Raw genomic sequence first — 25,258 nt, forward strand, 5'->3', positions numbered from 1 at the left:
TAAAGAAAAAGTAAGGGTTTCTTTGTTGTGCCAAATGCAATAAGAAAGTTTACTGATTTTCAAAAGTCACTCTATCATTGAAATGATTTCAATACAAAGTTTGACTGTGAGAAATTTGCTTTTTTACTTTTATAATTATTTTTCTTTTTCGTTGTATCTTTTTACAATTGTTAAAATTAATCCGTTGAATAAAAATGGAGAAACTGGGATCTACTTTTCTTTGATTTCTTTGACTATAATTAAAAGTTAAACACAAGATCTTCTAATTCTGAAAATACTTTTAATACAATTAAATCAATAATTTGTTTCCTATATTACCCTGCAAAAAGTAGAAAATATGATATAATTTTAATTTAAATTGGACTTAAAAGCTCATAATTATTACAGTTTTATATAGACGGCTTTTAACAATTTTAACATTTCATTTCATTATCACATTAAGAAAAATGTGGCACTGAAGTAAACTATTAGTTTTGCTGCATTTAAATATGCTGCCTTTTTCTAAATTATGATAACTTATTTATACTATATAAAATTAGTATATAATTTTTTTATAATTTTATATTAAACTTAAACTATAAAAGTTGATGTGTAATTTTATTTTATTTTTTATATTTAAAGGTAGTATAACTATCAAAATATATTAAATTATGAATGATAGAATATTATAAAGATAAATTTAATCAAAATAAAAAGAATTTTTACTATTTTATTTATAATGACAAATAATTTATTTAATAAAGCTAATTAATTACATTTAAAGTAAAAATTAATTTCCTGATTTACACATAAATGTTAACCTTAAAGAGAACCGGTTGTACCAGACAAGACAATTCTGTTGACCTTCAACAATAAAGAAAGAATCTTACAAAACATTAAACAGTGAACTCCAACATGGATTGATTGCTTCATTACAGTCTCAAAATGGAAGACCCCAGTTTTTACCGTCATCATCGGTCCGAACCCAATAATCAATCGCAAACACCTTAGAATTATTTTCAAAGGCCACCCATAACTCAACTCAACTCGTATCCACAACCCTCCATTATTATCCTTTACACCTTCACCCTGTCTTTCTCCTTTTCTTATATCCAGAAAGATAAGAGAGCAAAAGAGAAGAAAGTAAGAATCTTTAAAGAAAACAAGCCTTAAAAAAAACACACAAACACTTCTTTAAGGATCGATTTATTTGCATCTTACTCTTTAACAGCTCAAGGACAAGGGAGGCTCTTTCTTTATTGGCATGTTAATCTCTTTACTGATGCATATAAACTAGAGAGAGAAAGAAGAAGGATCTGTACTTTATCATGATGGATGCAAATCCACTGTGCTTCTTGACCCGCCAATCTTTTTTCTCGGCCGTGCGGTCAGCTGATCTTAATTCTGTGAAAGAGATTGTGAAGAAGATAACAAAGGATGAACCATGTGATGGGTCCTCTCCTGTTTCTGATCTAATGACTGTGCAAACTGATGCAGGGGAGACTGCTTTGTATATAGCTGCAGAGAACAAATTTGAAGATGTTTTTAGCTACTTGGTTAAGTTTTCTGATATTGAGGCTGTCAAGATTAGGTCTAAGTCTGATATGAATGCGTTTCATGTTGCTGCTAAGAAGGGCCATTTGGGTATGATTCTGATTCTGGTGGCTTCTTGTAGGCATCAGCTTTTGTTCTAATTTTACTTATCCTATTGGAATGCTTTCGACTCTTTTTTTCTTTTTTTGGTGTGATTTATGAGCTCTAAAGTTGCACTAGCTATGGTAATTGGTTTAGTTCTATGTTGGCAATTCTTTCTTTCTGTCATGATTTATTTATCTAGTTTTAATATGCACATGGAAGGGCTAGACAATAGAGAATAGAAACTCAAATGCTTGGTAAGCTCGAGTATCTTAGACTGGAAATTGAACAAAATATGCTTATTAGAAGTTAAAGATCAAGCTTGTATACGTTGAAATTTTTCAAGATTTAGAGCTGTCAATAGAAAGTCCACTCTCTTGGTAGGAACGGAATTGCATTTTCTTGCTTTGCAAACATTGAATTATGTGAATTCATTTGAGTTTCATTTGCGCCTATTAATATTCTTTGCCACAGGTATTGACAGGCTATTTAATTCTCTATATTATTTGCTGTTGGTTTAGGTATTGTAAAGGAACTTTTGAGCATTTGGCCTGAGCTTTGCAAGTTATGCGACTCCTCAAATACTAGTCCCCTATATTCTGCAGCTGTTCAATATCATTTGGATGTAGTTAATGCCATCTTGGATGCTGATGTCAGCTCACTAAGGATAGTGAGGAAGAATGGGAAAACTGCGTTGCACACGGCTGCTAGGTATGGCCTTGTTGAAATGGTAAAAGCACTTATAGACCGCGACCCAGAAATTGTCCGTGTCAAAGATAAGAAAGGCCAAACTGCTCTTCATATGGCTGTAAAAGGTCAAAGTACTGCTGTAGTAGAGGAAATACTATCTGCTGATTGCTCAATACTAAATGAGCGTGACAAGAAGGGTAACACGGCAGTACATATAGCTACAAGGAAATCTCGTCCAGTGGTAATTTGTTTATTGATTTCTAGTTCAAATGAGAATATGTCGCATGAATTTTGTATTTAACTTCTTTGTTAGTCATCACTTCACATGCAGAATACAGCAGGCAACTTGCTTTGTTCTTTTGTAATAAGGTGGATTATGAGCTACCTTTCTTTCTTAGTCTTTTGTGGTATTAGCACTGCTTGTCTAAGATGACTGCATAAAAGTTAGAAGAACAGCTAATCTATAATAGAAACATCAAACAATATAGGAAGGATGAAATTCTGTGAGCCAATTTTTCTCTGTTTTCTAGGCTGTCAGTAACTGCAGGCTGGTACTAGTCATAAATCTTTTAAGCTCATTCCTGATTGCCCGTTGCAGGATGGCTTTAATATAACGCCGACTGCTTTGCTTCTGTGCTTATCTTTCTTTTGTTCTCCATTACTGCCAAACTTTAAAGAACAATCTTTATTTTTCTGTAGCTTGTATGATACTAGGATCACATGCCTGCATGTGTTTGCTGATAGATGAATAACAAAATTGAGTAATGAGCTTAACAAGATGTAAAAGTACACTTATATATAATCATCAAAGTCCAATCCAACCAGACAATGATCCTTTTAGTTGAAAAAATCTAGCGAATGCAGTTCTCTATTACTATATTGCAGATCCAAACCTGCAACTCTAAACCTAGCATTAAGGGGCAATAGCTAGCAATAGGATTGCTTCTTTGTCGCTTCATCTAGCATTGGATGTGATATTTTCCCCCTTTCCCACTACATCATGTACTTATGCTATGCTTTTCAATTTCTTTTCAGATAGTGAGCCTTTTGCTGACCTACAGATCTATTGATGTCAATGTCATCAATAATCAGCGTGAAACTGCGATGGATTTGGCTGATAAACTCCAATATGGAGAATCTTCAATGGAAATCAAGGAAGCTCTCACAGATGCTGGTGCCAAGCATGCTAGATATGTTGGTACAGTGGACGAAGCAATGGAACTGAAGAGAACCGTAAGTGATATAAAGCATGAGGTCCACTCGCAACTCATACAAAATGAAAAGACTAACAGAAGGGTTTCTGGTATTGCAAAAGAATTGAGGAAACTTCACAGAGAGGCTGTCCAAAATACCACCAACTCTGTAACAGTTGTTGCTGTTCTTTTCTCCTCAATTGCTTTCTTGGCTATTTTTAACTTGCCTGGGCAATATTTAATGGATGGAGGTGAAGTAGGGAAGGCTAACATAGCTGACAATGTTGGTTTCCGGGTCTTTTGCCTCCTAAATGCAACATCTCTATTCATTTCTCTAGCCGTGGTCGTGGTTCAGATCACTTTAGTCGCCTGGGACACTAGAGCTCAGAAACAGGTTGTATCTGTTGTTAACAAGCTGATGTGGGCTGCCTGTGCTTGCACTTGCGGGTCTTTTCTGTCCATAGCTTTCGTGGTTGTGGGTAAAGGTAGTTCATGGATGGCTATAACAATAACCTTAATGGGCGCACCTCTTCTTGTTGGAACGCTTGCAAGCATGTGTTACTTCGTGTTCCGACAACATTTCGGAGGTTTCAGGGATTCCGAAAGGCGCATAAAAAGAGGTAGTGGAAGCAAGTCTTTCTCATGGTCCTACTCAGCAAACATATCAGATGTTGACGAGTACAACTCTGATATGGAGAAGATCTATGCTCTGTAAACACTGTATTGAACAGCAATGCAGTCTGTTTAAATATATGTATCTAGTGTTGCTCGTGGCTGTTGATATGTGCAGATCAAACGTAGTTTTTCCGAGTTTAAGAGATAAAAGAGAGGGGGAGAGGAAAATAAAAGAATGCAGCGTTGGATGGTTTCAGTTTTGGAATTAGCAAGAACTGCCTAGTTTTTCTTTTTTCTTCTGTGTATTAGTGTAACAGAGGGTTGACGAATGTATAGTTCTGTATATAAGTTATGGTCCTTTCTTGTAACGTCCTCCTTTATCTACTTCTTTATTGCAATATGGCAGAAGTAAAATCTTAAAAGACAAATTCTGATGTAATGAACACTGGATCATTTGTCTTGGAGCATTTTAGAGGGCATCATTTATATAATAAAAAGTATCTTAATTAATAAAAATAAGAAACTTTAGTTAAGTATAATAGACTACTTCAATTTTTATTCTCATTTTGCTTTTACGCATGTGCATTCATAGTTTTAATTATTCTTTTTACAAATTCATCCATAAAAAAAAAAAAAAAAGATTAACTAATAATATAATTAGAAATTGCTCTGAATGTGAAAAGTAACGTTTTATTTTACACTTGAACAGTAAAGAGTTTCTCTCCTGTCTAATGAAATGAGTTATTATTAAAAGAATTGACCTATATAACGAATAATGGAAAGATGGTCTTAGGTCGGTGATGGGATGGAAACGAGCCAGCAATATGCCAGTAGATCAGCAGGAATATTAGAGAACCTAAAAAAGGCTGTACATTCAAAGATTGTCCAGGAATCACTGAACACTTGTAAGCAGGTACAATTATTAGCCGCTGGTAGAGAAAATGCCAGGCAATAATAGATGAGGGAAAAGCAGTGCAGCCCCTTGTCGACGACAATGCTCAACACTCACTCATATGTCAAATGCCCTATCAAAATTGGTAGATCTGCCACCCCCATTCAGCCCAGAAGATGGTGAAAACTGTTCACTCTCTGGGTCTCTGCATCTTGAGATTACAAAAATAAGGATGAACATAAAAAATAAAAGAAAACATGATAGATTTACCGATTCCGTGCTTTCATTCCAAGAACATAATAAGTTAACTGATGGGAAACGGAATATTTTCAGGGAAGCACAACCATTACAGATTTAGAAGTATTGGTTCCAGAAAAAGAAAAAGATGAACGAACATTTATCAGTCAGCATTTTGGATTTTAAAACAAAGCGTACAAATGCAAGGAATTAATCAACACCATAGTCATAAATTTGGCTAAAAATGATGTGTACATGAATTAGCTGATTCCTTATTTTATAAGGTCACCGTAACAGCCGTGGACACTGGACAAGACAAAAACAAACTCCATATTTTTCTAAAATATTTTTTTGCTCTTGGCTCTTGCCCATATGGTTTTCAATAAAAAATAACAGAACCACATGGGCGTACGCTTGTTTACAAAAGAAAAAAGAATAGCTCAGGAAAGCCCAAGCCTATCTCAGTTCAAAACCCATTTTTTACTATTCCCAACCTTCACAAATTTAACAGAACAAACTAAGATATACACCTTTACAAGTTATACCAGATCTCATCCATTCCCTTTGTATGCTGAGATGAGTGTACAATTGCCTCCAAAACAAATACAGGAAACATCAACATGTTCAAAGTTGTAGCTGCCCCGGGCCTCTCCTAGATGATCTTGAAGGAGGCCTATTGATGTCCGATGCAGATGATGGTCCCCGGGGTTCTTCTGGTCTTGGTACTTCCTGCATGCAAAACAGGACAACATGTCATTCCTAGATAAAGCCAAGAAAAAAGAAAAACGAGCCTTAAACATTAAAAAAACACACACACGAACGAAAGTAAGCACCAAAAAGAGAGACCGAGGATGAGCTCCCTCAGCCATTACGCCCCAACAGAAGTCATGCAATCAATTAACATATTGAAATTTAGACCTCTCTTTCTCACCACTAAAACACCCGAGGATTTCTAGTATAAAACATGAAGACTTAAAGAATTGGTAGAACATGTTAACAATTTGAAGAAATTTTTTCAACCTTTGATGAAAAAGTACAATTGTTCCGCGACTGCGCCTGTGCCTTTGCATGCATGCGATGCTGCTGCTGCATTTGCTCAAACTGTTGCAGCCTTGAAGAAAAATTAATTCCATTATGAAAACTAGAATTCCCAGTGTCCTGATTTACATCACCATCCTCGGAGGTTTGTGATCCACTTGGAATGTGATGTAGAATTTGAGAGTAAGGATTTCCTGAAGGTGTTCGCTTAATTTGGTCTCCATTGAAGGAATATGAAGGAACAGTTTTTAAACGAGTCCGCAATATCTTAAAAGCAGCACTTTTCTGCACCCAAAACTCAAATGAGAAGGCATATAAGAAACTACAGACTAATAGCAGAGAGCACTCATTACTAATGCAGTAAATCTAGGAACTAGAAAAGGAGAAATCCAAATTTCATCCTCTTTTATCATAGAACTTCTCTGTTTTCCTTTCATTTTTTCTATTTTCTATCCAGACATTCATCCATAAAGAATGTCAGTAGATCACCAGTAAGAGAAATCACTTAGATCCTAAGCTTATAATGAGTCATGAGAATAGAATTAAAAGATAAAGCACATGAGCAAAGGGCCACCATCCTTTCAAAGGATGCATAAGCTACATTGATTAGGAAGTACACAATAACATATATAAATTTTTAATTAGTAGCTTCTCCCTGTTACGGTAATACTGAAATTAGAAAGCAACTTATATGATATCATACCTGGGGCAGTAACATGAGGAGACCATTCAAGGCTTTTAATAACCAAGTATATCTTCCTGGTTCAAGAAGCTGCAACAACCAGAAGATTGTTATGATCTTCGACAAAATTTCTCCACTAAAGAAGGCAGGCGATGCAGGAAAAATAAATTAAAGAACCAAAATAACCTGATAGAAGTTTTGAATAACATTAATAGTCAAAACACACAGGTCATCTAAGTAAAAGTAAGATAAATTCATATTTGGTAGATTAAATACAATGTTCAGACACCAGTATTTGCCATAGGAGTATTAGATTGCAATGATAAGAAGGTAAATGCTCCTTAGTGGCAAAATCACTGATGGCCATTGCTCGGGTATAGCATATTCACATCGCATTGGAAGTGAGAATCTGAAAACTCCATTGAAGGCAAGCACGGTTATATAAATAGCTTTAAACAATCTCGTAAGCAGAGGCCAGAGAGAAACATGAGAATATATGGCAGGAAACAAAGGAATCCAATCAGCAGAGCAACTTTTGGACCCAAAATACTGGTCAGAAGATGCCATGTGGAAACTAATTACTAAAAGAATTAATTAGCAAGGAAATGAAGTATCCCAACAATACTATGAAAAGTATGCGCAACTTTTCAAACCAAGCAGAAAGGTTTCAATTCTAAATGAGTTTTGCTGATGCACCTGCAATCTAAGGTAAGCAAAGATTGGAGTTTCCAGCAAGCGAATTAATTTATCCAACTGGACCAAGAATTTGACATTGATATCTTCCTCCACCAGTGATTGAATCACCACACTTGCATGCTGGTATGTCTGAATAACAAATGACAACAAGCGCATTGAAATGTTAGATTAACAACAATCCATGACAGATGGACAGACAGACAAGAAGAATTAGAATGGAAAACTGTTAGGTTCATACCTGCGCTAATAGGCAAAGGCTTATAATTGCCATGGGTGAATGGCACCATGAAGCATACAAGGAAACAAATAAGTCTTTCCCAGCAGGATTCACAAGTGATTGTTTTAAAAGATTTCGGAGCTCGGCTAATTCAGAAGATGTAAGTAAGATTAAATTCAACGCCTGAAAAGAAAAACATAATTAAGCAATCAGAGTTCGGAGAAAACAGGGAAAAGAAAAAAAATAAAAGCTTTTGACCTTTATTATAAGGCTCAATTACATTATGTACCAATACAGCTTTATGTAGGAGAACTAATGAAGATGGTTCATTTTACTTTTCAGAAAAATGACCAAACCTGAACCATAATAGATGCAAAATCCAGGTCAGCTTCACCCTCTAGTATTGTGGAGAGTTCCCGATATACCCTTTCAGCATCTAAAAGCACACAGAGTCTTCGGATTATCAGAGCCCCACGCCTAAGAAGACAGGGAAAATTTGCAGCAGAACCGCACATGACGATTGTTCAGAGTTACTGATAAAGCTCCAGGAACAGATTGGCAAAATTACGAAAATTAAGAAATAAAGTAGAATAGGAGAGACTCACTTCTCCAGAAGAGAAATATCGATACGGAAATTATGCACCAAGAAAACAACAAGTTGGCGGAAATGTAGAGGATCTTTTGCTATACATGCATGAATCTCAAGAACAAGGAGTACCACCTGGTAATATAGTCAGAAATAATAATATTAGATAAATGAGAAACAATTGTCTGAAATACTATCACGGAAATGGAAAATTTAAAAACAACAAATCTTAAGGCAGAAAAAAGGGGAGGAGGGCCAGCTTAAACTTCTCAGGAAACTAAATGGCACAAATGCAAGGATTTCTGTCAAAGAGATTTGACAGTTACCATACCAACCTAGAATTAATGAGACATATGACCCATGATGATATATGCAAGGGCTAATAATCTAAATTCTAATGACCGATGACATTAACTCTACTGGGTTACACGGGAACTATTTTCTGTATAGGTTTACCACATATGAACCAATGTATTTCATCTTTATTGTCCAGGATTCAGTTCTTATTGCTTTCGCGTATTTCAGAAAGGATATGAATGCATACAAGTAATATAAAAAACTGCAAAATGGATAACCAGATCTTTGCATTCTTCAATTTTTACACCATGCCCTTTCCTCAATTCCAACTTCTAACTGGTTTACGGCTTCATGAGGCAAAACGATAAATGAAATGAGTAGCATTTCAATATAACAAAATTTGCAAAGTCAAAAACAAAGAACTAATAACAAGATTCAAACTGGAGAGACAATATGAGAGTGATGTACTGAATTAAAGCCAAGTCAAACTGAAGATGCATTTAGAGTAAGGTAGTGGATAATAATACATAAACGAATTATAATAATGAATGAATACAGAACACAACTACAAAAACTAATCAAAGCCGAAACATACAACTATTGAACATGATTACCTCATCCGAAGGATCTGAAAGTGCTTTCAGAAGGGTATCAAATATGTCGTTCAGAAAACACAAGACCTGTGTCACATGGAAAATTTTAAGCGGAATACTATCTGTACTCAATTAATACCCTAGGTCAAAAAAGATGAACAAGAACCAAGTAAACATATATAAGCCCAAAATTAGTGGAACAATGAAAGAAGAGAATATGAATCGCTTTCGTGGCAAAGCACATAGAAAAACCTAGTCCTCTAGTGCTCCCTAACAAAATAGCGTGTTACTGTTGCACACTTGCACATCCCTGAATGTGAGTTCTAACAGTCTTTTACTGTAACCAGAAAAAATACCAGAACATGCAGGTAAATGTAGTTTTGGAACTCTTGGGGAATATTTAAATTTCAAAAAGAATCATTTTAAAATTCAAAAACCATTTGACTTCAATATATGATGTTAGATTTTCAAACAAATAGTTACTAGATGCATACGACAGATATACGTGTATATGATGCTAGATTACCTCACTACGATGCCTGTTTAAAAGGTTTGATATCCAATGCAATGCTTCAATACGAGTAGCCTCCCATTCACTAGATAATTGCCTGATTGGCCAGAAAGGTCAATTATCAATATGGGATTACCTCAAAAGTTAATCAGTTCAAATTAACAAAAACAGAAAAAAGAAAACGAGATGAAACAGGGGATCATGGTCTTTCACCATAACTCTTCATGGGGCAGAAGTGCTATGTTAAAAGGCAAATTGTTTTATAGGATTCAATGAAGTTTTTTTTCTCTCTATCTACTCTCTCTCTCTCTCTCTCTTTTCCCTTACAAATACAGGTTATAAAGACTACACCTCCTTGCAATGGAAAGTATTGGTCCAACGACAAATCCTTCAGCAGGATCAGCCTTGATTGCCCGAAGCTCTTCATTGGTTTCACGAGCAACCTTATGACATGAAAAGAAAAGGGCTTAGGAAAAATATGCTTCTGCAACATGTATGTTCCAGTAGGTTAAACCATAAACCAGCTCACCACTCTAATTTTCTCTTCTTTGTCCGATATACAAGGAAGAATGGCTCCTAGGATATCAGCATAGTAAGGAACAAGTTGGTCCCCGCCAAGTTTTACAAACTCATTTATCTGCATCATCAGACAATATAAAAGGCTAAAATAATTCAAATAAAGCACAAAAATTACAAGAAAAGTTTCTAATGCTAGAAACTTTGATTGCCCAATAACAGTTTCCAGGGATACTAGCAACAGTGGAAAGGGTAATAAACATGCATATATCCTTGCAAATAAATTTAATGGGAATCTACTTACCCATGTGATAGCTGTTAGACGAGTAAATTCATCTGGAGAAGCTGCCCTTTGCACCAGTATCTCAGCCATTCGACCATAATCTACAGACTTCAACAGTAGCACTGCTCGAGTCAGAAAATTACAAATGAACAAAAGATTTTGCTTTTATGTCAAAATGCCTGGTAGCAAATGAGATAATTCGTAGACGGGTCAATACACAAGATTTTCTAAAGTGACAGGGAGCAAAACTAAGAATAATGTTAAGCAGAAGTCTTACTGGGGAGTTTTTGATCTCTTGGAGAAACTCTGAAAGAGCAGAATCGGCTTGCTGTCTTATTTCATGACTAGAATCACTCAACATATTAAACAAACCTGAGGTCCATATAGAATCTCATGAGTTACATATGTACTCAGCAGCAATAAAAATAATTTCAAGGAAGCAAAGCAGATTTCAGATATTCACCATCGAGAAAATCAGGAAGAAAACCCAGCATGTCTATATCTGGAACACTATCCAACACAGTGATCCATCCAACCAAAAACTGGCGGACGTATGGATTTAAGACATTCATACGTTCTCTCAACAATGGTATAAATTCTTCAATGCTAATAGAGAGAACGACATAAAGACATTAGTTACACATCTAAGAAAACAGTTAATAAAGTCTCGAACTAGTCTATATTTTCATATCCAACATTAACATACCTGAATTGGTCACTTTCAGTAACAATGTCCTGTTTCATTTTATAATAAAAATATGAGCTGAATTCATCTTGTAAGCATTCCTATGAACAAAAGTAAACAACATATTCGTGGGCGGGAGCAATTATTCACCTTTACAAGACGATCCAAGAGATGAGCCGCACTTTGTACATTGGCATCTGAGTCTGCTGAAAGCTTACATAGTGCATCAAAAATTTGGTTAAAGAATACAATAAAATCTCCTCTCACCACCTGCAAATTAATAAAAAATATCATATTGAAGCCTGTATAGAGAGGAGTTTTTAAATGATAAGTTATATATATAAAAAAAAAAAAAAAAAAGACTATTCCATTCTAACCTTCGCAATGTTATATAGAGCTTCACAAGCATAATAACGAACTCTGCTATCTTGGTCAGAAAAAGAATTGAGCACAGGTGGCACAATTTGCTGATAAGATGCATTCGAGACACGAGATGAGTAGAAGGAAACCATCTCAACCATATTTCAGATTACTGAATAATTAACAGCAAAAATTCCACATGAAAGGAGGAAAAAATTATAATACAGCATTATCTTCAATAGACCCAGCTAGATGGCATAAATGCCATGGACAAAATTCTGAGGCATGGAAAGAAATTGAGTGTCCGCAAATTACTTACTCGTCAGACCAGGCTCATTAATCATGATTAGATGCAGCAACTATTTGCCAAGGGCTAGCTTAGGTTGTTGTTACAGACCATCAGAGTGACTTAGACTTAGAAGTACTTTCTAACTGTTGCTAGATATTTCAATACACTTAAAAGCACTTTGGAATCAAGAAACAGAAAGAGTGGAAAGCAATTTCTCAAGAAAAAAGCAGCTGACCTGCTTCCACAAAAAGAAAATATGCAAAGAGATAATGATTAAAGACACGTCACTCAGAAAGTCCCCCTTGTAAGCTCTTTGTAAGGTAATGGAATTAACCACAAAAAAAGAATATTAAAAGAACAAACGTTAATATTCTTTCCTATACCTTACTCAGCACACCATATATAGAACTCTAATCACAGTCTATTGACCGTAGTTTTAACAAATGTTCTTCCAGCTGTTTTACTGGCAACAATAATAGCATAGGTTGTAAAATGGTTTTGCGCAAAACACTTGCCACTTTTTGCATGGACAATGCTATAAACATCCTCCCATATGCATCAAGTATTCTGTCTTGCAAACTCAGTATTTGGATAGGTTGGTCTATGGTTATTTTGACAATTTGACCATAAACTTCATTTGGCGTATATACTCTATTAGGAGCACATATTATACTGTCTTCAGCTACCAAGATACATTATGTATTTATAATTTTAGTCTAGAGAATTTAACCAAACTTATTTTGTTTCATACAAGCCTTTTACTAAAGAACATTTGTAACATTTTCTTTCTTTAACGAATTTTTCCTCGTCATCTTATGCAAAATTAAGCATAGCTAACAAATTTCTGGTGTAAATAACTTATCATTGTGATGATGTATCTTTTGTATTTTTCAAGAGAATGAAAATAAGAAATGCATTCTTTAGTAGAAAGCCCATTTAGATATAACACTCAAAAATTCATTCCTAAACTATACCACATAATATAAATTCTGACTTCCAAGTAACATAGGCTGTCAGTTCCAACTTCCAATACCCAAATACCAAAAAAAAAAAAAAAATCAATGTGTGCAAATTTACACCAAAACCTAATTCTAGTCTCAATACACATCTTCCATCAATAAACACTTATCCTAAAATTGACACAGAACCATATATAAATATAAGTACAATTTAGAGCTAGAAAGCTTCTGGTAAATTTTGTATTATTCTGATAATAACTAAACAAAAGCATCCATTAGTACGAGCTAGGAGTAGCGCTTAGATCAATTACCTCAAGATGTTGAGCTGCTTCTGTAGTCAACCCTACAGTTGCAGCAGCTAATCCTATTAATCCACCCTACAAAACATTCAATTCACAGGGAAAAAGAAAACAAATAAAATTCAAATTATAAAAATAAATCAAACAAAACTCCAATTTGTTGAGAGAGCAATAATGAAATTACAGACCTTACGGTGATTAGCTTGAGGAGAGTAAGTAAACTCCGTAGTCAACAAATTAATCACCGCAGATATCTTATCATGATCTCCAGCAGCCGCTAACTGCTTCACTATTCCTTCAACCTAACACAATCGTCACTTAATTAAACCATTACAAAACCCTGAGTTTTTTTTCAAAAAAAAAAAAAAAAGATAAAATAAAACCTCAAGAGCTGCATTTTTTCGTTTCTCGTAAAGCTTATCGGATAGATTACGGAGAACAGAGGCTGGAATCACGGAAAGAGCGTCGGCCATATCAATTTAGAGCTTACTTCTACTGTATGATTTTTTTAATTTCCTGGAAAAAGGAAACGGAAATCAAATTCGTTTCCTGATCTTTTCTTGTTCGAATCTAAACATTTTGGTTCGACTTTTAGGGTTTGTTCTTGTCAACTGCGAAGGAAATCAGATCTGAGAGAGAAATTTGGGAAAATGAAATGAACCGAGGATGGTAATAACAATATTGATAATAACAAACAAAAGAAAATGTGAACTGACCTAATTTTCTCTTTAAGAAAAAAAAAAAAAAACAAAAGTGTTTCTCCGTGTTAATGGTAAAGAAAATGTTTTTTTTTCTTTTCTTTTTCCTTTTTCAGTTTGGTAGTTTTTATTGTGAGTTTTTAATTAATTTAATCACGGAGATGCTGCAACTAAGTGGTGGATTTGGGTAATTACTAATGCGGTATTTGTTTTATGGATAATTACATTATTACATACTACTTCGTATTGATAATGACTATTTTCTTACATGATTTTATATATAAAAATTTCTTTTTACGTTATAAAAATACAATTAGTTAACAGTTTCCCATTAGAATATTATTATTTTATTATTTAATAGAAATTTACATTGCTATTTTATTTTTAAATAAAATCGTACGAATTTTAATAATTATAAGTATTTTTTCATAGACTATATTGTTATATATTTCACTTACTCCTGAGTTTTCAGATTAAATATAATATATATAATAATTGTATATATCTTATACAATTTATGTGACTTGTAAGAATATAGAAATATGATTATAATAATAATTTGTTTGTTATAAAATAAAGTTAAGATAGTTTGTTATTTGCTATTATTATTGAAAAAATATAATTTTTTATCACTAAAAAAATAGAAATACAAACTTAAAATGTTCATTCAAATTTTATAAAGCTCCACCACTGAATTAAAAATCTAATGATTTAAATAAATAAAATTGAAAAATTACATTGGTGAGTTAAGAAATGAGGTACAAATTTGATCCATTACGATTACTCTTTTGTTAATCAATAGATTTATTTTTCTTATAAATTGCAATGTTCAGGCCTTTTTTCGTAAAAACACTATTTTCTTTTTGGAAATATATCATGAATAATAAATTATAAGTCTTTACTGCACTCTTTTGACTTCTTAACAAATACAAATTTTAATACTTATAATCAAATTGATTAACTGAATCTAGCCTTTTCAGTAAGTTATTTTCTTCATACTAACAGAAATTAAATGGTTTATATCTGAAAATTAACAAAATGTCAAATCTTTGTTTTCTTCCTTCTTATCAATTCACTTTCAAAAACATCAATGCCTTCCATCTTAAAATAAATTCAAATAAAATTAATACTATATGCAATATTCTTAGTTTTATTATATTATCAAATGATATATTGGAATTTATTAGTGCATTTCATCATTTTATTTTTTATGTGAAGTTGACTTTTCTAAGTATAATTTTTTTTAAATTAAGTTTTTCGCTTTAAATGTAGATTTTAAGTTCAAACCTCCACTTCTTTTTTTTTATGATTAAATATAAAATTTATTAAATATTAAAGACAGCCTTTAGCTCATGCTTGACTGCCAAAGAATAAAATAATAATTAAAAAAATATAAAAAATTTATATTTATTAATACAATTCGATAAAATCAAATTACCTTAAGACGAGCTATATTCGCCCATCTAAAAATCAAATCGTGCATAGCAAATCAAAAGTTGACTATTCAACTAAGGCTTCCATTAAATAGTAATCGCCTTATGTTTTTCACTTCGACCGTAAGAATAAAAGTTTACTTTTTCATTATCCATATACCATTATCAAATTTTTTTTAAAAAGTAAAAATTACCTAACAACAAACACTATAAAAATTAAGAAATCACTTATTCAAAGTATGTCATTTTAATCTTTTAGATATGTATTTAAATTTTCATTTCACTCTTTTAGACATTTATTTAAATTTTTCTTTAAATACTTATTTAATTTTTAAAATGGTTCTCCAAGCATATCATCCGAGTCATTCTTACTATTAATTTTACAAATTACCGAAAAAAATATCACAATTTTCTTACTCATAATATCCTTGCTAACTCTTGACATATGATTGATAAATGCTTACATTTAAATCACATCGCTATCAAGAGCTAAAATAAATAATAATAATAATAATAAATGGACAAAAACAACAAAGAAGTTGACAGTATGCGAAATCCAATTTGGGAATTGGATAGCAAAAGTCTTGAAGAAAACAAGAAAAGGAATTTCTTATAGACAGTAGCAATTGAATGAAAAAAGAATTCCATTATCCAAACACTATTAGCATATATGTAGCATGAAAACTTTGTTAATTTAAATAATTATGTGCTTAAACTATAAATAAGATTCATTTTTTTTTTTTGTTATTATTCCTTGTATATTAATAAAATATAAAAAGTTTTTAGTATTATCCCAAATACAGTAGCATGCCATGATAGCAAAATCAGGAGGATATTTGGACTGTCAGCAATTCTTTGTAATTCTGTTAGACATAAACCTAAAGAGAGAAAAAGAATGGCATCTTATCGTTAGATTACTCCCTTACAAGATCACGACTGCTGAATGTTACTACTATTCCTTTTAATTTATTGTATGAATTATATCAATCATAAGCGTATTTTTTTTTTAATTTATAGAAATCTTAATTTTTCTGCATTCGTTATTAAAAAAAACTCATATAATACAAATAAATTCGAAAAGAATTTGTTTAAGTTGCATAAGCATTTTTAATATTTATTTATTTATTTATTATTATTATTATTGTATTTCATAAAAGGAAGTATCAAAAAATATATATACATAATTGATGCTAATTGCATTACTTATAGTATTTTCTAATGCACTCTTTATATATACAAAACTCTCTATTTTAAATAGTCCTATCACAAACTAGTATTTTAATACATTCTTTATTTTTTTAAATATGAAGTATATAATCAATTTAGCTCTCTACATATATAGAATCAAACTTTACTTTCTACTCTATATTTAATAAATGCATTATAATTTTTTATATATTTGACTTAATTAACATTTGTAATTTTTATTTTTCTATTGGTAAAAATAAAAATAAAATAAAAAAATTAAACTATTAATATTTATAAAAATAAAACAAGATATAAAATAAAATATAAAATTTTATTTGGTTCAAATAAAATAATTTATTCGGAATAATATCTTAAGATATTTTTTATAATAAAAATTATATTTTTTAAGACAAAAATGGGGATGGAGACAATAAAATAGTAATGGATTACCATGTGGACACTTTGCCATAACTTTTTGAACTACAAATGGAGGATGGATAAGGAAACGTTACCTCGTGCTGAGTCAACGACAGCTGGGTCTAAAAAGAAGGTGAGGTTGAAGCAGTGGTGAACGACAGGTCGTTGAGAGTAGGTAAAGCAGAGGCCTATCACAAGTCAGGAGGAAGAAGCCAATCCCATTATTCTTATGGTAATATATCTATCAAAAATTCAACGCAATGGCCTACAGCCTGTTATTCAGTTTAGAAATATGCTTTCCCTGCTCCAAGAGCATTTCTCCACTTATATATTACACCACTGATAAATTAGTAAATATATTCAGTAAAAGAAATAGTAAATATATATTTATTAATTATATTAATATATCAAACATTCAAGTATAGAACATTCAAATTGTATGTAATTTATTGTTATAGTGTGGATATTTAAAATAAATAAATTTATTCATTAATTTATACTTTCTTTTCAATTCTCTTATCCATAGTCCATAATGAAGATATGCATTTTAATTCTTTCAAAAAAAGGACAAAAGAAAAAGAGAGGCATTTTAATGCAATTTCTATTGATGGTAAAAGAAATGACAAGAAAGAGATCAGGTTTCTTGTTATTCTTTTAAATTTGAGATAATTTTACAAAAATGATACCTAAATTTATTAAAATTTGATAATTAAATGTCAAAATTTAAAAGTTTGTATATGATTGTTGTGAATATTTGCAATTGAAAGTGCATAACAAATCAAAAACATATTATAGTTGTTCAGATTAGCTTCTTTTAAAGATTTTTAAATAACAAGTTTAAATTTATTAAATTTAATAATCAAGTGTATAAATTCTAAAAAATTATTATTTAATATATAAAATTATAAATTAAGAATATTCAAATGTGTAAACTCAATTATTATATGAAAGAACTCGAGATAGACAAATTAATTTTATTTAAGGTAAATAATAAATTTAATAATTTTTTTAATTATATACACTAAATTATAATTATTAAAAACATATACACTACTATTATTAAATCTTAACAAGATCCCAAATCATTTCTTTAAATTTGAGTAGAAGAATGTGATATGATGAATTCGAATTTAGTGGCTCACAATTTACATGGGCAAAAATGGAGTTTTTTTGTTTGTTTGTGAGGATTGGTTTAGATTGTAATGCACCTCGCGCATATCGGTGGAAGACCATATGTTGATTATTTTGCATCCCGCTGCGTTGGGAACTTTCACAAAAAGAGAAAAACATGACCAACAGCAAGCTTAAATGAAAGCTAATCAATTTGCAAAAAAACATAGTCATTAATCACTTGGAGATGCATTTATAACCAACAATAATCTATAGATGAGCAACACAACCACAAGATCTGTATTTGATCTGATTACAAAAATATTAACAAACTTAACCGACAATAATCACACTAGCGCCGCAGAATACAAATATAAACTGCAAAATGGTAGACAACAGGAAAACCGATAGCTACCTATACAACCACACAACCAACTGCCCACTCAAATAAAAATCTGACAAAAGGTTAGCCCATAGTCAATTTCTTCCTTTTCTTATCCTTGTTCTGCTGAACTCTAAGCAGAGGAACGACAATCTATGTCAGAAGCATGCTGATTTACTTCCTCTGATACTGTTTCCTGAGTTTACTTTTCTTTTTTTTTTTTGCCAATTACAATGTAAAACAGGGTCATCGGCATGCATGTTACATCTTATAATCAATCACAGGAGAAAAGGAAAAATAAAAAATATTAAAAATGAACTAAAGAACAAGGCCTATGCAGATTTATGCCTCACTGATTCTTCGTGGAATTTATCGTCATTGAGTGCTGCGTGTTAGCCCACTACGTGCAACATTCCTGCACAAATAGAAGGATCCGTCAGGTTATGACATGCCTGTTATTCAGAGGGCAACTTAGTGATGATGATGTAAGAATATGAGCCTGTGAAATGTATCATCAGATGCAAAGCTGCATACTCTGAAATGCTTTATGCTCCTATAATACTTTTACAATACAAAAAGCTTAAATCAAAATCCTCATCTTATTAGCTACTCAAATGTTTTAGAGCTCTAAATCCAATCGAGTATGTGCCACTGAAACAAACATTGTCCCCTTTTCAATTAGCACGCCTTCTCACTATCTTCGCAAAGTTGATATTACAGTTTAAGAATCAGCACCTCTTTTACAGCAAAAATAAAAAGCAATAACCTTTGAAGAAACTATGGAGAAAGACCATGACATTCCAACCATGGCCTGTCACTCCCAGTGGGTTGCCCAGTGTGTGTTATCAGACTGATGAAGATGGCGCGCATAACTAAAATTGAAAAACCAAGAGAATGGGATAGAGCAGAGAAAGTAAGAGGCTTTGGTTTTTCCAATTTCCATGAAGAATTTTCCTAAAGGACAGGATAGCTAAGCAATTTCAAATGGGAAGATAAGGCCCTGAGAGATGGTCCAGCAAAGTGGTTTCATGAGTAGTTTATAGATAAATCTCAAAAGCACATAGTTTCTCCTCCAAAAAAACTTCTCCTTAAGAGTAAAAGGTGTATCCACAAATTGAGGGGTATGGTGGAAGACTTTGCAGTCTCTAGATAGATATATTACTAATAACATGTGATTTGCATTTCACTAGTTAATAAGCATTTCGTATGAATTCCTTAGTTTTACTATTTTTGTACCACTTGTGTACAGAAGATAGCGTCCCATTTAGGTGCTATATTACTTACATGTCTTTGGACATTGCAAGTAAGAATGTGGCTGATAATAAAACAAATGATGCCAGATGATAACTCAGCATGCTACGACTCTTTTTCATCCAAAGTATGAGTTCACAAGAAAAGCAAGCACAATGTGAAATGGATTTACCTTCCAGGAAGCAACTGAGCAGCACCCACAGGCCCTTTTGAACTACCGAATCGCTTCGCTCTATTCTCATGTTCTTTCTCTACTCGCATGGCAGCAACTTCCTTCTCCATGGCAGCCACTTCTCTTCTCATCTTCTTTGCTTCAACTTCCATTGCTTTAGTTAATGTCTCTACCTTCTTCGCTAACATCTGACAAATAAATGGTCAGAACAAAATGCTCAACCAAACATAAGAATATATATTACATGTAATCCAATAGACAAGAATATCAACCTCAATTGCATCATCCTTATCTTTGAGGCTTTGATCCTTTTCATGACCAGCTTTCCTCAAAGCAACAACCTCTTTCTGCAGCAAATCATACAATACCCCTGGAACAGTATCTTCGGTTTCTGTTACTGGGAACTCAACAGGCTTCTCGTCAGAATTTCCTTTCCACATATTAGCTGCCTCTGTGTCCTTGGTTTCATCACAAGGTTGGTTGAATGAACAATTGGGACTAGAGCCATTTAAGAGTGCTCTACTACCCCTATCCAGCGATCTTGTGCCTCCATCAAATGATTTAGATGTCCCTTTAGCATGCTTAAGCACTGAATTAGAGGATAAGGAAGATCTCAACTGAGATGTTGGTGTTCTCTTGGACAGAAAGCCATTGGAGGTAAATTTTGAGAAGTTATCAGCTCCACCCAGGGATTGACGACGAGAAGGCCCATTGCTCGTGCTTCTTCCCTCTGGCATACTGCGGGTATTACTTGAAGATCCTCTCAAGCTTTCTTCAAGCACTTTGAGTCTCAAATGATATTTCTCCTAAATAGTACGAGAGCATATATTAAAATCACGATAAGGAGAAAAAACATGGCAAATGCCAAAAGCATTGCTTACAAAATGAAATTATTACTTTCAACTGTGCTTCAGACTTAGCAGCTCTCTCGGTTATGGCAAGCTTATCACGAAGTTGCTGCATTTCTCCCTGTAAATACAGTACCACCAAGCGAGGAAGGAATTGAAAGGACAAATCTCAATTTCCAGCAATTTTTAGTCAAAGGAAAGAACAGGCAAAAAATGCTCAGCTCAAAATTAACCTGCAGAAATCTCCGCTCTTCAAGCCACTGTTTTACAGGCATGACTTTGTCATTTGCATCTTTCCATTCATTTGCTACCACTGTGGCCACTCTGTTCGCTGTTACCTTTGCGCGGGCCAGCTCCCGGTCGAGAGTTTTTCTTTCCTCCTGGAAATGCAACAAAGAAACCATGTTTAGAGCTAGTACAGAGAGCAGGTCAACGAAATGAAATCTAGAAAGATTATTCGTTTAGATGAGTATTGCACAGTACATTCATCTCCTGAACTTTCCGCTGGTAATCTCTCACAGCATTAGCAGCTGCACCACCAGCAAGAACAGCCTCTTCCAGTTCCCTTACTGTCTGGGTAAGCTTTTCAACCTCAGCAACCTTTTGTCTATGCATTTTGTCTAAGATTTTATTTTCCTCCTGGTATATACAAGCAGAAAATATATAACCCATCCTAACTTTATATAGTAGGAAGACAGCAATGCCTTGTTAGACAAAGAACCTCATAAAAAGCTAAAGCTTCTGATACCTGACAAATTTCTATCTGTTTCATTAGCTCTTGGTTCTTATTTTGGAGATCATCCACCATTGAGGCCTTAGCCAAGGCAACTTGGACAGTTCTCTCAGCTTCAAGTAAAGCAGCTTCTTTTGATTTAGTCAGGCGATCCAAGGCTTTGTTATCATCTTGAAGCTTAGCAATCTGGACGCAAACAACAGAATCAAATAATGATAAAAAATAACAAATCACATAATATCCTCTTTCCAATGTAAAACCACCTTAATCAGCTTAATACACATAGCACACCTCTTGTCGAGCAAGCTTAAGCTCAGCCTCCAAAGGTGCAAGAATGGCTTCAATTGGAGGCATATCATCATCCTTCTGAGCAGCATGAACCCTTCGAAGAGTTGCTTCAGCTGCAAACTGAGCTGCCATGGAAGCCTTCTTCTCATCATTGATTTTCTTGATTTCAAGATTCTGCGTAACAATTTTAAATAAATAATGCAGCAGAATGGCAGCAATCATAAATAAATAGAGTCAACAAAGCGGATCCTGGCAATACTTTGCTTTCTAGAAGCGATTCTGTTAACTTGAGCTTTTCCTCCACTTTCGAGAGTTCATCAGTGAGCTACAACAACAGGGAGGCAGATAAACAAAATCAGGAAGAATTCAAAACACATAATGGTCAAAATGAATGAAACAGAAGAAAATTGAAGCCTATTACTAAGAGAAATAAAATATAATAACAAGGAAGATGCACATTAATAGATGTATAAGTCAATGCAATAAAAGTATACAACCATTACAAAAGAATGAAGAGACTTGTTTTTAATTTTCTGAGACTTCAATTTAGCATACAAACTAAAACGATACATAATAGTAGTAATTTGAAACATATTAACCAGAAATTAGGTCCCAGCAACCAATCCAGTTCTTGCACGAAAAATCAAATAGCAAATTGGCACGCAAACCAATCCATAGAAAGTAACAAATAAATATATAGAATACATTTATACATAAGTATATGCATGTCAAAGAGAGAAAAAAAATACAAGACCAAAAAGAAGTAGAAAAGGCAAAAGGAAGCTATCCGGCAGTATTCTGAAAAATTCTTGTGCTGTTAGTTGTAATGGCTCATCATTTGACATTGCAAGATTACCAAGCAATGATGAAAGTTAAAAAATTAGGCAGCACCCAACGAAATAGTATACTTGTTTTTCACCAATTTGGAGGACCTTATATTAACCATCAACACTAAATAAACAGCTTACATCGTAGACATGTACTACCAGGATCTACATTTCCTACTGACTGAAGAAAAAATTCATGAAACTAGATCCTACAAGTCAACAAATGCATTGCTTAGAATTCAATCAACAAAAAAGCATTAACAGCAATCAATTGTAAATATATATCTCAAATTTAATATAAAAACTAAATGAAACACAAACCCTAACAAATTTATTAAAAAAATTAATAATAATAATAATAATAATAATAAAATAACCTCTTCAACAGCCTTTTCTCTCAGCCGCTCTGATAATCTCAACGCCTTGATCTCAGCTTGTGCTTCTCCTAACTCCCTATCCTTATCTGCACTCCAAACAGAAAAGAATTACATAACAAATTGCTAAACTAAATAGAGCTAAAAAAACAGCTCGAATCGAACCGAAAACCAGTAGATCGAACCACATTCAGACCTCTAACTTCATTTTCAAGGCGATTAAGTTCAACTTTAACCGGATCCGAACCGTGAAGCAAAGTAATGAACTCATTATCAGCATCAAAGCTAGGTCTAACTGAAGTCCTTCTACGAGATGAACTTTTAGGTCCTTCTTTAAACGATCCAGATACCGTCAGTTGCTGCTGTTGAGAGGAGGGCGTTCCGTTAGCACCACCGTTCAGGTCAGCAACCACCGCAGCTCCCTCGCCGGAAACCTCCGCCATCTCTCCGATCTGAGTGACTTAGCTTCACATCCAAATATAACAAGATCCAAAATGCTAGAGTTTGATTCCAATCAAGAAACTAAAAAAAGTTTAACAGAGATTTTAAGGTACTTGGTTCTTGCAAGATATTTCTTTCTTTCCTTTTTAAATTAAATAAAAAAGAAAGTGCAGATTGAGAGGTGATAATGTTTGTATTATATATATAAAATCTAAATCTGGCAATTAAGGCGGTGTTTGCTTGTGTAGATTACAGATGGATATTGAGAGAGAGAGAGTGTGTGTGTGTGAGTGTAGACTCTGAAGCTAAAATGTTTTTTGTTTTGTTGTGTTACTCTCTATCTAAAGATTGTGATTTAAATCTATTACAGTGAAGAGAGTGAGATAGAGATAGAGATAGAGAGAGAGAGAGGATTTTTATGTTTATTTATTAATTTTGAATTTTTTTTTCTTTTGAAAGAGAGAAAAATACGCCTTGTAGTAAGAGAAAGAGAGGGTTTGCTGTTTTAAGTAGTGAGACACTCGAGTTTAACTACTCCTGCTAACCTAGTCAGTGTATAATTTTCCGGATTTTTCTTTTTGTTATTACTTTTTTCTTTTGTGCTGTTAATTGGGGAATTGCGGATGCGTTTTAGGATAAGCCGGATGCGTATTGTGCACACCAACTTCCTTTGCCATAAGAGGGTGTTGCGTGCATAATGCGCGCACCGGCGCTTTTTAGTAGCATCGACATGCTTTCTATTCTTTTTATTTTTTATTTTTTGCTCGCTTTCTGGTTCTGGTAGTTTTCGTGTTCATTGAAATAAATGGTAGCGTCTTGTAGCAGAAATTAGTTTTATGAAGAAATTATGTAATTTCAACTCATCTAAAAATAAAATTAATTCATTCCAATCCAATAGATATTTAATGAGCTTCTTCTTTTATAAAAAAGAAAAAATCGTTGAATCGGAAACAACTTTCTTTCTGTTTTGGTATTTTGTGCTGGTAACCTTTTTGTTTAGTAACTAACTGACTATAATAATAATGTGTAAAGTTTATGCAAGTACATATTCGTCTAGCTAATGAGTAAAGTCACACTTTTGTCGAGCTTCATTATTATCTGCATAAACAATCAACTGTTCAGAAGAATATTCTCAGATAAATAAATAAATAATACAATACAAAAGAACTGCTGATAGGCTAATTATTGCTATATGCTAATGGAGAGGAATGTATAAATAGTTTATCATCTTATATTTAATATTTAATAATTGTTCCAGAAACCTTTTTTTTTTTAATAATTTTATTATTTTATAATTAATAAAATTTTAAAAATTAATTATTAATTATTAGACAAAATATTTAGAAGAGAAATGCTACTTATCTATGCATCATTCTTTTCTTGTATTGTATTTGGTTCAAATGAATAATTACATTTTCAAATTTAAAACGTATATGTTTGTATGAAATGAATAATTATTTAGAACTTTAAGTTGTTAATTTTATTAAATTTATCATAATTAAACTAAATTCTAATAAAATAAATAAAATTTTAAAAATGGATTGCATATTAGCGAGGCATATATTTCATGAGATTAATTTCATTTTATAGTCTTCTTCATTAACATCTTATATCTTCTATCTTATAATTTTTTTATACTAGATTATTTAGAATATGATATTAATTTTATTTGATGTTTTATCATATCATTATTACTTAACACACAAATGTATATGATTTTATTTATAAATATAATAATTTTATAATTGACTTTTTATTTAGTACAATAATTTATTAGTTTCAAACTTTATGTATATAATGTACTTAGAATACATCAATTTTATATAATTTTCTAGTTTTTATTC

The 25,258-nt window shown here is 32.8% G+C and overlaps 3 protein-coding genes across 3 annotated transcripts; 1 reads left to right on the forward strand and 2 right to left on the reverse strand.

Moving 5' to 3' along the window:
• Positions 1–851: 851 nt before the first annotated feature.
• LOC8277347 (ankyrin repeat-containing protein At2g01680) lies at positions 852–4,480 on the forward strand. Its single transcript, XM_002525949.4, has 3 exons — positions 852–1,623; positions 2,136–2,545; positions 3,340–4,480. The coding sequence occupies exons 1-3, from the start codon at positions 1,308–1,310 to the stop codon at positions 4,210–4,212; spliced, it is 1,599 nt and encodes a 532-aa protein (XP_002525995.3). The 5' UTR covers positions 852–1,307; the 3' UTR covers positions 4,213–4,480.
• A 971-nt stretch (positions 4,481–5,451) lies between these two features.
• On the reverse strand, positions 5,452–13,973 carry LOC8277349 (protein VAC14 homolog). Its single transcript, XM_002525951.4, has 20 exons — positions 13,636–13,973; positions 13,441–13,554; positions 13,265–13,330; positions 11,723–11,812; positions 11,496–11,615; positions 11,367–11,395; positions 11,124–11,266; positions 10,938–11,032; positions 10,682–10,768; positions 10,391–10,498; positions 10,213–10,304; positions 9,877–9,958; positions 9,372–9,437; positions 8,480–8,595; positions 8,231–8,351; positions 7,896–8,057; positions 7,658–7,786; positions 6,983–7,051; positions 6,262–6,564; positions 5,452–5,970 (listed from the first exon to the last, which is right to left on the reverse strand). The coding sequence occupies exons 1-20, from the start codon at positions 13,723–13,725 to the stop codon at positions 5,866–5,868; spliced, it is 2,187 nt and encodes a 728-aa protein (XP_002525997.1). The 5' UTR covers positions 13,726–13,973; the 3' UTR covers positions 5,452–5,865.
• Positions 13,974–18,325: 4,352 nt separating this feature from the next.
• Positions 18,326–23,899, reverse strand: LOC8277350 (microtubule-associated protein 70-2). The gene is made up of 11 exons (XM_002525952.4): positions 23,170–23,899; positions 22,977–23,062; positions 22,032–22,097; positions 21,776–21,946; positions 21,500–21,670; positions 21,235–21,390; positions 20,985–21,131; positions 20,801–20,872; positions 20,176–20,709; positions 19,904–20,091; positions 18,326–18,895 (listed from the first exon to the last, which is right to left on the reverse strand). Exons 1-11 carry the CDS (start codon positions 23,414–23,416, stop codon positions 18,856–18,858), a joined length of 1,878 nt encoding a protein of 625 aa, XP_002525998.3. The 5' UTR covers positions 23,417–23,899; the 3' UTR covers positions 18,326–18,855.
• Between the last annotated feature and the right edge of the window lie 1,359 nt (positions 23,900–25,258).

This window comes from Ricinus communis, chromosome 5 (assembly GCF_019578655.1).
Source record: "Ricinus communis isolate WT05 ecotype wild-type chromosome 5, ASM1957865v1, whole genome shotgun sequence".
NCBI classification, from domain to species: Eukaryota; Viridiplantae; Streptophyta; class Magnoliopsida; order Malpighiales; family Euphorbiaceae; genus Ricinus; species Ricinus communis.